This window comes from Pteropus medius, unplaced genomic scaffold, assembly GCF_902729225.1.
Source record: "Pteropus medius unplaced genomic scaffold, Ma_sr-lr_union100, whole genome shotgun sequence".
NCBI lineage: Eukaryota > Metazoa > Chordata > Mammalia > Chiroptera > Pteropodidae > Pteropus > Pteropus medius.
The window spans coordinates 1,525,826-1,537,837 of record NW_024340849.1 but is presented as its reverse complement, the minus strand read 5'-3'; the positions used below and the strand labels follow the sequence as shown (position 1 = coordinate 1,537,837).

At 53.3% G+C, this 12,012-nt stretch overlaps 1 protein-coding gene across 1 annotated transcript in view; it reads left to right on the top strand.

The window, feature by feature from the left end:
- ZNF236 (zinc finger protein 236) overlaps positions 1-12,012 on the top strand; it is an 80,367-nt gene that overhangs the window by 50,167 nt on the left and 18,188 nt on the right. The window contains exons 13-19 of the mRNA XM_039839483.1: positions 506-766; positions 2,808-3,061; positions 3,882-3,983; positions 4,443-4,594; positions 5,543-5,646; positions 7,997-8,148; positions 9,869-10,084. Of these exons, the coding sequence (XP_039695417.1) occupies positions 506-766; positions 2,808-3,061; positions 3,882-3,983; positions 4,443-4,594; positions 5,543-5,646; positions 7,997-8,148; positions 9,869-10,084 (1,241 nt within the window). The remainder of the gene's footprint in view (positions 1-505; positions 767-2,807; positions 3,062-3,881; positions 3,984-4,442; positions 4,595-5,542; positions 5,647-7,996; positions 8,149-9,868; positions 10,085-12,012) is intronic.

Here is a 12,012-nt window from a genome sequence, read left to right as displayed (position 1 = left end):
TTTATTTTTATTCTTTAGTATCTTGACTCAAATATTTTACCCAGAAATTGGCACCGAATTTTATTTGCACTCCTATCTGTTATAATTCAGTATTTGCAATTTCTAGGACGTAGCAAAGAAGTATTTGGTTTGTTTCGTTGGAGTTATGTCCTCTAACAGTTTTTCAGGTCTGTTTATCAGGGTTTAGGTTAATTCTTGGTGCTGGCGACAGTGGAAAGAGGAAGTAGACGCTTGACCGTGAGGGACGGCGCCATGCCATGAGACAGGGTAGGACGTGGAGAAGCCAGGGGCTCGGCCCCGCCTCGGCTGCCTCGCGGCTCTGTGACTCCAGGCGGGTCACTCGGGCACCGTGCGTCTCAGTGGTCTCGTCGGTACCGTGTGGAGAGCCGCGTCTCTGCTTTCTAGCTTAGTGGCCGTGGCAGCGACGCACGAGCGTGCATTCTGAATTGGAAGATGGTGACAGAGCCCGAAGCTGCTCCTGCATTAAAGCGTTTGTTCTTTTCAGGTCGCACACAGGCGAGAAGCCTTTCAAATGTTCTCAGTGTGGACGAGGCTTCGTATCCGCAGGAGTGCTCAAGGCACACGTCCGAACGCACACCGGCCTCAAGTCGTTCAAGTGTCTGGTCTGTAATGGGGCTTTCACCACTGGCGGGAGCCTGCGGCGGCACATGGGCACCCACAATGACCTCCGTCCCTACATGTGTCCCTACTGCCAGAAGACATTTAAGACCTCGCTGAGCTGCAGAAAGCACATGAAAACCCACAGGTAGGAGCCGTCCTGACGGCCACTGGGCAGTAGGTAGGCCTATGACGCCCACGTGGCGGGTGGGGGGTGGCGTTCTCAGGAGACGGCCGTCTCTGCTTCCTGTTTGATTCCTTCTGGCTCGAGGTGTGCGGGCTGAAGAAACCTGGGTGCCGTGTCCAAGGACCTGCCGAGAACCGCTGACTCTTTGTTTTTGTTTTTATTTTGGATGTGACACTGCAGTGGTCTCTGGGGGCCGGATGTTTTGTGGGCTCTCTTTTGAAACCGATAGTCAACAACAGGTGAAGTGCTGGACGGTGTGCAGTATCATCGGGTGGTGAAGATTTCAAGAAAGAAAGTCGACCCTGTGGTTTCTAGACATGTCACTAGTGTGTCCGGACGGTGGTTATTCTCTGTAGCCCACGTGAAAAGAGCGTACATTTGAGCTGTCACAGAAATCCACTGTTAAGACCGACGGACACTTTTCCTTGACTAGAGGGCCCTCGTCCCTACACAGCCTGGCAGACACGCATTTCTGATGCCATCTGGAGCTCATGCAGCGGGGAGCTCTCTGAAGCCGCAGAGCTGTGTGTTGTGAGGCAAGCCTGCGGGACAGTAGGGTGACCCGTCCTCAGAGACGTTGAAAATTAGAGTCCCTGGGTCTACCCTAAAGAGTGTGACACCTCTGCCCGGGAACATTTGTCTTCGGACGGCACTTTAACCCAGGTGTCTGCCCGGATCCACCTCCCAGACGAAGCCCCAGCTGTTAGAGTGAGGTCACCGTGAGGAACAGCTGTCTTGGTGGCACCCTCCTGGTGCCTGGGCACACTTGGTAGAGCCGACTCCTGGGCTTGGGCACAGGCGACTCCCTGGCCCAGAAGTGTACCGCTGTGGAGCCGTCTCGGGAAGGGTGCTGGCGGTGTCCCCGCTCTGTGTCCAGTGTCCCTTCACTGTGTTTCGTGGAGGGTTACGCACCTCGTGTGCATTCGGGAGCTAGGGACGTCTTGGGCGCACAGATGCTCGGGGTGCTGTGTCCCTGCTCGCTGGGGGAGGTACCCGAGAGCAGTCCCGTGCTGGGCGTGGGACTCGGCACCGTCTCGCTTGGCGCCACGGTCCGTGCCATCCTTCTCCGTCATGATGCCAGGCCTTGACAGTGCAGGCTTCGTGGTCGTGGCGGGGTCAGGCCCTGTTTGTGCAGCGAGTGGCAGGTGGTCTGACTCTGGGAGGCAGTTCGCTGCTTTTGGCTGGGTCCCCTCTGTGTGGTGCAGTGTTGCATTGGCCACCACTTGTCGCGGTCAGGGACGGGCGCCCGGTTACTTTAGGAGGTGACTTGTGACTCTGAGGTGACAGTCTAACGACCAGGAGGTCTGTGTATCGCAGAGCTGGGGCTTCTCAGACTGACCCTATGTGCCAGGCGGGGCAGCTCTGGGGTCCCCCCGCTCGTCCGGTGTTTGGAGCCCTTAACATGCACTTGGTTAAAAACAGATGCAAAGGGTCGCGGCGGTTCAAGTCGGGGGAGAGGACCACCATGCAAACTGACCGGACACGGGCCTCGCGGTCCACCCGCGGGGTGGCGGGGAGGTGCATGGACGCTGTGGCGCGTGGGGACCGGTCGTCCACGCCTCAGATGCTGTGCGGCCTGTTGGCCTGAGCTGTTTGTTTAAGTCCTTCAATGGGTCGCTGAATTCATGGTTCTTTTTTTTTTTTTTGAACGAGGAATTGTTGATCTCGGTGAGAACATACTGCGCGCATTTATTTTTTTTAACTTAAGGACTCTGACGTACGTCGCGCTTCATCTTCCTGTGCTGCCTGTGTGTCCCCGTGACCCGTGAAAGCACTGAGGCAGCTCGTTTCCTTCAGAATCATTAATAGTGTTTAGTTTTCAACTAGATTTTCATCGCGAAATCAAAATGAAAAAAAAACTTAAGTCCGTCACTTAATTTATTGTCATTCTATAGTAATAATGTTATGATTTAATTAAAGAATTACATCGTGCACAGTGGCAGTCTGTGCGAGTAAGGGCGATGGCGTCTCACTTTATGAATTGTCACTGATTGTTTTGAAGATACGAGCTTGCTCAGCAGCTCCAGCAGCACCGGCCGGCGGCCCCCATAGATGACGGCGCCGTGGACCAGCAGAGCGTGCAGGTGTCGGCCCAGGTGCAGGTGGACATCGAGGGCCACGGGCTGCCGCAGACCGCGGAGGCCGTCGCCGCAAACCCCGAAGCTATGCTGGAGCTGGAGCCGCAGCACGTCGTGGGCCCCGAGGACACGGGGCTTGGTCAGCAGCTGGCAGACCCGCCTCTGGAAGCAGACGAAGGTGCGTACTTCAGGAGCTTCAACTTGCACAAGGCCCTTCACACTCGCTCCGGCTCGCACTGTGCCTCCGCCTCTGACCGTCAGTCACAGTGGCTGGTTCACGTGCGAGAGGGAGACTTCGGTGTGTGGTAGTATACATAGAGATAGGACTGTCCACATACATGGTTTCTGGAACCTGCTGTTATCACTTAGTGCGCTGAGAACGTCTCTCGTTCTTGGTGCGACCACTGCTGTCTGTCACAGCGCACTCGGAGCCAGGCGTACAGGCTGCTGCAGGCCTGCAAACGGTTACCGGTGTGCGCCGAGCCCAGGCTCCCGCCCCAAGGCCTCGCTTCCTTCGTCAGCGGCATCTTGCTACAAAAATGTCAGCTCAGCTGCAGGCGGGGAGCTTGGCGACCTAGTTAATTTGCATCTGGCACAGCGTCTCTCGTCAGTACGGGCAGCATGCCGATCGCCGGCCGTTTACTGTGTCGTTCGCGGATGCCCCAGTGTGTTGTTAGTCTGTGGACAGGCCTTCGCACGACAAACGGTGGCCTGTTGCCTGGAGCACCACCTCCAAAAGGCTCAGTGGGTTGGGTGCCACTGTGTTCAGACATCGCTTTGTAGAAGAATGTTGTCCGAGTTTGAGGGTAAACGGAGTTATTCTGGAAGTACAGAGATAATGCCTTAACCAGGTTCGCGTCTGTGAAAATCGCCTTCCTGCTGTCCTTTCGAGACGAGGAGACCGACTGTCACACTCCTCGAGGTGTCCTGCTGGGCCGACAGGCAGTGGGAAGAAGCCTCTCGACTCGGGGATCCCCTCTCTGCGCTCTTGTCTCCAGACAGGTTCGGGGCCCCAAGGCACGCGCTGCAGGAGCACATGGGCCAGTTTGACGAGCAGGCGCCCGCGCAGCAGCCCTTCGGCCCGGCCGGCTTGTCACAGGGTCAGTGTCGGCTCCCGGGTGGGTCGTCCTGGCTGCACCTCAGGTGCTGCTAGCAGGTCCCCTGGGTTACGGGTCCCATCCGAGTGACGTTTTGCATGCGTCGTGTGTGTGCGCGTGCACGTGCGCTGTTTTTTGCTGTGCTCACATTTTCTGGAAGGCAACTTTAACGGCCGTTCTATGCATGCTTTCCGGCCGAGTGGAAACAGGGACTCGGGACCGGCGTGTGTGCTGGCCCGCAGGCCACACTACGAGGACGTGCGCCGAGCGCGGCCTCCTGCTGTGAGCAGACTTGTGCAGAGCCTGCCGACGCGGATGGACCCCGATTCTAAGTCAGAAAACGGAGCTCTCTTTAAACTTCTTTCTTTACAACTCTGTGTGTGTGTGTGTGTGTGTGTGTGTGTGTGTGTGTGTGTAACTGTAATATTTTTGGTCACACTCATATTCTCCAATTCGGTTCAGGTTTTTCAGTGACAGATACTTACAACCAGCAGACTCAGTTTCCACCTGTCCAGCAGCTACAAGATTCTAGCAGCCTGGAGTCGCAAGCCCTGTCCACCAGCTTCCACCAGCAGAGCCTGCTGCCGGTTGCCAGCTCCGAGCCGGTGGACGTGGTGGGTGTTTACGGGTGGCACTAGCCCTTAGACGCCCATGCCTGACTGTCATTGCTCAGGACTTGCCCACGGGAGGGGCCTTGCTGACTTCTCATAACTTTACGGTTATTGCGTCACCTGTGAAAACTTCAGTGTTCGGCACACGGGGTTTTCGTTTCCCCTAAAAACGTTTTAATTTTACTTAAGGACGTCGTTGCCACGACGTGGCGTACCTTTGAGGTTTAAACATCAGGTCGGTCAGCAGTGTCGTGTGAAAACATCTGAACGATGTCATGTTGCTTTAGTCACAAAACCAAACATTTTACGTGTGGAATCTTATTAAAAGTGCATTAACGTGAAAATATAATGAATGCTGACATATTATAAATAAATATTTAAATGCGCAACAAAGTTTCTTCTTAGTCAACTCAAAGACATTTAAGGTTTGGTTTTTTGATTTTTGGAAATTTTCAGTAGTTATGACAATGATTGTCCTATCAGATCTTGCGCTTTAACAGGCACTGTTGGTGGCTTTGTCCCTGGCGGGCCCGGGGCTGTGAGACGCTCTCCTGGGCACGCTGCTGCTCCCAGCACAAGAACACGCGTCCTCCCCGCGTGCTTCTGTGACAAGCAGGGCGACTCCATGTTTTCAGGAAGTAGGACTTATTCACCCCCAGTAGGAGCAGAACAGATGGCAGAGTTACCTCTTCTTAAGATGTGTAAAAGAATATGGAAAGATCTGTTTCGTGTCCGGTTAAGCCTTGTGTTAAAGTCAGTCAGTAGGAAATAAAATAAGCACTTATTTAATAAAACCACTGTAAACGTTGTTTACTGGGCCCAAGTGACTGCAGTGAGCTACCTGGGCTCTCCCTCTTAAGTCCACATTTGTAAGCGTTCCCGGTTGTTAGTTGTTCCATATTTATTTACAGGTACTCAGGTGGTCGGCTTTATGCTTCTGTTATATTTCAGACAGCTCCTCTGATTCAGGAGTCATCCCAAGAGGAACTGGACCTGCAGACGCAACGTCCCCAGTTCCTGGAGGACAGCCAAGACCAGAGCAGGCGTTCTTACAGGTAGACACCGGCGCAGGCCGCTTGACGAGCACTGGCTCACGGCTGCTGCCAGCCTGGTGCGCCTTCCCTGGCCAGGGACTTCGCTGCGTAACTTTCTCAAGAAACGGGAAATCGGTTCCGTTAGCATCCCCCTTTTTATGAATAAAGGGTCGGAGACAAAAAAGATTAACTTGCTGACATTTCCGCAGCTAATGGGCGGGGTGACCGCCGAGATCCTCACAGCAGCCCTCGGCCTGTACACGGGACTGCTCTGTTGTCACTTCCCATCGCCACGATGAGCCATGGTTACGTTTTCAGAAATGACTTAAGTTTATGTCGTGCCTTTTTGTCCAAGGCTCGTCTATGCTTGATATAAATCAACTCGTGTGCCAGGGTACAACATGATTGCAGCAACAGTTTTTAAACTCATTCATCCACTCATTCACTGTCCATCCATTTATCCCGTCCACCACCCATCCCTCTCTCCATCCCCTCCCTTCCTCCCTTCATCCTCCCTTTATCCCCCCATTCATCCTTCCAATCCTCCCTCTTCCTCCCCTCCCTCCTTCTCTCCCTCCCTCCCCTCCCATCCTTTTCATCTCTCTATCTCCTTCCCTCCTTCCTCCATCCTCCATCTCCCCTTCCCTCCTCCCCAACCCCCTCACCCCCCACCCTGGGCAGTGTGCACTAGCACCTTCCGTGGACCACGCTGCTCTGGAGGTTTGGAGTCCCCTGGTGAGAAGAACAGATGAGGCTCCTGCCCCAGGCTGTGCTTGACACAGCCGTTTACACTAAATAAAACGTGTATTTTTATACAGTTAAGTATGTAGTAAAAAAATTAAAGAATGTTATCTTTACAGAGAGAGTCTTGGATTTATAATATTTTTAAAATTTTATTATTTATTTAAAATACTTTGTTAAACTTTAGTAATTTTTTCCAGAGCCATTTAACAAAACAATAGGGCTCATTAGAGCACAGTTACTTTTTGTCCCATGAATATGGTAAAAGTGGGCCCCGGCAAACTGGCTTCAGCAGCGCCCTGTCCAGGAGCTCGGTCCCCTTTGGCAACCACGCCTCCTGGCGGGAAGTCGTCCGCCCTGCGCTTGCCGCCTGAGCGCCTGGTCAGGGCTGCCACGGGACTGTGTGGGAGAGTAACTTCGTGGTCAGCAGAGTAAGCAGGGTGGTCCCTGGGGAGCGAGGAAGCCACGTTCTATGGGCAGACAGGTCCCGTTGCTGTGTGGACGGAGTGTGGTCCTCGTGGGCAGGTGGCCGGAGGTGAGGGGAGCTCAGCCTTCAGGCCCGTCGCCGATGGTGGCGGTTGCTCCCGGCACTGCCAGCGCCGCTCTGCTCGGGCTGGCCAGTTAACACCTGTGACCATTTCGAAACGTTTGTTCTCCTAATTGGAGAACCTTTCTCAGCAAATATCGAATGTCGTAGTGGAACTCAGTTCTGCAAATAGGTTTTCTTCACTGACGTGTGGGCCAGAATCAAGCCCGATTTCATTTGCAGAGCTGTCTCTCGACAGCCCACTGGTGGGGCTTTCGCTTGCTTCTCTGTACGAGTAGCGATCCCCGCAAAGCCCACCTGCACGTTAGAGTGAGACCCCAAAGTGTGTCCACGTTTCGGACACCGAGGAGCGCCCACTCCGTCCGGGCCGTGTGGGCTTGGACCGGGGTTCTAGCTTGGGCCTCACCCACTTCCTGCCGCAGGTCAGATACGGAATGGGAAAAATGGGGAAATGTGATGGAATAAGCTTTCTTAACCTTTAAACAAGTTTTAATATGTGAATAGGAATTTTGAAATTTGTAATTATTTTTATCTTTAAAATAATTTTAATATATTTTGTAACAATTGAGGGAAAAACAATACCGCTTACTCATAGATTTAAAATAGCGCCAGTAAAATCTGTTTTGTGAAATATTTTATAAACCAAAAGAGAATATGGGTTGGCATTTCCAAGAGTCTAGACTCAGGAGGGATTCTGACCCTAAAGAAAGGTTTCACGGTATCTTACCGACTTAGCAGAGAAAGTAGCACTTAAAAATCGTGGTTCTTGTGTTTAAAGAAAGTTTCTAGCTAATCAAATGTTATGCCTGCTGGGAAATTATTATAAGATTAACTAGTTTTGAAATAATGGAGTGTCTTTAACACTACAAGTGCTCTGAGCAGAATTGATGTAACTGATTATTATCGCTAACGTTCTCATCTTTTGAATGTCGTACAGCACATGACTGTTCTTGTTTCTGGAACAGCCCTGCCCGATTGTCGAATGATTGTGGGTGAAGGCTGCTTTCCTTCCGTCCTCAGATGTCGCTGCTGCAGTCGTGCTGTGCATTCACGTGGTCTGTGCCCTTCCTGCTGTGTTGACAGGTGTGACTATTGCAATAAGGGCTTTAAGAAGTCCAGCCACCTGAAGCAGCACGTGCGGTCGCACACCGGGGAGAAGCCCTACAAGTGCAGGCTCTGCGGGCGCGGCTTCGTCTCCTCCGGCGTCCTCAAGTCCCACGAGAAGACACACACAGGTCATTCCTCGTCCACTCGCACGGGGTCCTGCGGCCGTCATCCCGGAGGAGCTCCGAGCCTGTCAGCGCCCCTCCCCCATTTCCCCTGGTGCCCCAGCCCCAGGCGCCCCTGACCTGCCCTCTGTCTCTGAGGGTGGGCCTGTTCTGGACTCTCACACTTGTGGCCTTTGTCGCTGGCTGTTCAGGATTCCTCCACGCTGTAGCGCGGGCCAGCACGCCGCCGATTTTACAGCCCGGTGGTGCCTGCCACGTGCACAGGCCACACTTCCTCGGCCATTCAGTCGTTGGACACTTGCGTCCCTTCCATTAGTGGGCTCTTAGGATAACCCGCTACGAACATGTGCACGTGTTTGCGTGCTGATGTGTGCCTTCATTTCTGTTTTGGGTGGGCTTGCTTGGTCCTACAATAACGCTGTTGGAACTTTGGAGTTTACTAAACTATTTTCCAGAGTGGCCGCATCATTTTTACTTGTCCAGCAGTGTATGAAGGTTCCGATTTCAGAGTCTTGTCAGTGGTTACCCTCGTCTATCGGGACCGTCCTTATGAGTGTCTAGTGGTATCTAGTCGTTGATTTGATTGGTGTTTCTCTAATGAGCAGTGATGCCGACTGTCTTTTCCTGGGCTTATGGAGAAGAGTCTATTCTAACCCAATGGCATTTTAGAATCAGATTATATTTATTTGTAAGAGTTCTTTAACATATTTATCAGATATGTAACTTGCAGTTAATTTTAAATGTCACTTTTATCTGTTAAATACGTTTATTTAACATACATATATATTATAAACATGTTAATATTATCTGATATTGATATATATTTTATATAAGGCTTTATTTGAAAATAAAGGTGTCCTGCTTAAAAGCATACAAACGAGACGAGGAAGGGCTGTATGGACTAGTCCATAAGCTGGTGTTTGGGGACGGGTCTAACAGGTGAGAGCAGGTCTTGTGGTGCTTCGAAGGCCCGGCCCGAGAGGCAGCGTTGGCCTTGGCAGAGGGCTGTGTGCGACTTCTACAGGGATCAGCAGTTTGATCGGCATTTCATTCAGAAAGTCAGGGTGGCCACTGTGTGAAGAAAAGGTAGAGGTTGGAGGAAAATACCCTTCTCAGCTGGCTGCTGTGTCATCGGGCCAGCGGAGAGAAGGTGTTTTGTAGCAGACTTCACTTGAAAATAAAGCTATTTATAGCAGGGGTGCCCAGCCCGCAGGCCACGGACTGGTACTGTTCCAAGGCCTGTCAGGAACCAGGCCGCACAGCAGGAGGTGAGCAGTGGGCGAGCATCAGCATCACCGCCTCAGCTCCACCTCAGACCATCAGGCCTTAGATTCTCACAGGAGCACTGGGCCCTGGGGACCGCTCGTTTAGCGGCATTACAGGTTGTTGCTTAGGAACTGACCTGTCACTTGCTAGGAGAAGGTGTATAGGTGGATTTGAGAGCACACTTGCAGTGTAGACTCCACAGACATGTTGCCAGGTTCAGCATGACAGTCGGAGGGGCCTCGGCATTTGTTCAGGGGTCTGCTGGAACCTGTCATCTCACACACACATGTGGTGAGGCATGCTGTGTCAGTTTTCATGATCTTACAGTGTCCGGTTTGTAAAAATAGGGGACCGCAGCAAATAAGCAGGTTTTAATTTTGTGGCTTGTCGAACATCTGTTTCCTTTGACCTCTCAGGATGTTAAGGTAACAGAATGGTTTTGTCTTGATTCTTGCCGTAGGAGTGAAGGCGTTCAGCTGCAGTGTTTGCAACGCTTCGTTCACGACCAACGGCAGCCTCACCAGGCACATGGCAACGCATACGAGCATGAAGCCCTACAAGTGCCCGTTCTGTGAGCAGGGCTTCCGGACGACGGTGCACTGCAAGAAGCACATGAAGCGGCACCAGGCGGTCCCCTCGGTCGCACCATCGCCGGGAGAGGCAGAGGGAGGAGGAGGTATTACTCCCCGTCTGTCGCGTCGAGGCTCGTTGACCGGACGAGAACTAGTGTAAATTAGTACAGAAATCCCCTTTAATCCGTTTTCCCCTCTGCTGTGAAAACCCGATCCCATCCCCGCACTGACGCTGCGCCCGGAAGTCAGCCCCATCCCGGTGGCCGCCCCCGCTCCTGTCCCCGTGAGCCGCCAGAGGTCTCGGTTGTCCACGGGCAGATCGGCCCGGTCGCTCACACGGCGCTGCAGGCCCCGAGCTGTCCCTCCCTGCCGTTTGCCGCAGGCGCGTTTCTGGTCAGTAGACACGGGCGGAGTGCACGCGTCCTGTTCTCTTTCCTGCGCAGTTCCCTCCCGAGGGACGTGGGCCCTTCCCGTTCTCCTCATGGGAGCGGCCACGTCCCTGGGGTGCCGTGACTGTCGCGTGCTCCCACGCACAGCGTCTCGTTTCGTTGGCGTGGAACGCGGTGTGGTCTCGCCGCGTGCCCAGCCCCAGCGCGTGCAGCCGGCCCGGGAGCCTTGCCTGGTGCTCCCCTTTTACCTCCCTTCTGATGTCTGTTGAGCGCGTTCCACGAGGGGCGTCAGAGGCCGAGGGTGTGCTCGTTGTGTGTGCTCACACGTGGCGTCCGCGCACAGCCCTGGGTGCTGCTTTGGACGCGCGTCGCGGGCCCACACCCGCTCAGGGCCGTGGCAGCGCCTGCGTCTCACACCGTGTCTGCGGCCGGACAGCGTGGGCCTGGGGCCTGCACGCAGCGCTCACGGTGCCGAGGGGTCGGTCGGCGTGCCGGCGCCACTCCCCCCACAGGTGTCCACCTGGCCTCACGGCCCGGCTGTCCCCACGCGCTGTGCTGCATCGATGCCGCGTAACCTCCTCTTGCATTTTGGGGAATACGTGTTTAAAAATGCCTGACCGGCCTCAAGGTGGCAGAGCCAGCTTCTCCATGGCAGGGCCCCTGCTGCTCTCCTTCCCTCAGCAGGCGGTTCCGGATCCTGACGTGTCCGACCTGTCACCGGCAGACGGACAGCGCCGAGTTTTCAGTCTGACGGGATCTGGATTTCCGTTAAAAAATTTAGGTTTATTAAGTTTACTGGGATGACGTTGGTTAATAAAGTCATACGGGTTTTACGTGTATAGTTCTGTAATGTGTCATCTGTGTACTGCAGTGTGTTCACTTCTCAAAGTCGAACCTCTTGTTTATTTCCATGTTCTTATTGTCATGTGACTTAGTGTTATTTTAGAAAAAGAAAATAATTCTTTTTCTTACAACAAATTAAAAAAATACAGGCCATCCACATATTATTTCTAAAATCCTACAGTTTGGAGGGTGTAACCAGCCAGGGAAAGTAACCAGTAAGCCTAGTGCGTGTGCTCCTTCCCGTCAGTGATCGAGGCGTCTGCTGCCGTGAGCGGAGCTGCCAGGTGGGTGTGGGGGCCTCTGCTGCGGCTTCCCCACGGTGCCCCACACACCTGCACAGCTCGTGGGTTCCTGCTTTGATCGTTGAGAAAAAGTCCACACGTGCTCTCTCTGGTCCATGAAGAAAAGCCTCTTGTAAAAACTGTGACTTTGACCCAGAGCTGGAGTCTCGTAGCAGAGGTGTAGTTCCTTCTCGTTCGCCGTGACAGTGGCGGCCCGTTCGACCTCACACTGCTCTCTCGTTTTGTCTTCTGCTCACTATGCTTCGTTTTGCTGCCCGTTGTCCTCACTGACTTGCTGTATTGTGGTTTTGGTTGCTTTCAGATTGTTAATACAGTTATCTCCGTATTTATCAGTGTTGCAAGGCCATCTGTCATCTGCTGCCCCTCAATCTTTCTAAAAGTCTTATGGACGCAGTGTGGGATTTTAGTTCATTCCGTTCTGGAATTGCACGCACACCGCCATCCTCCCGGCCGCCTGCTCCCACCCTCCCGTCTCTGCCTTTTCCCTTTTTATCAGAG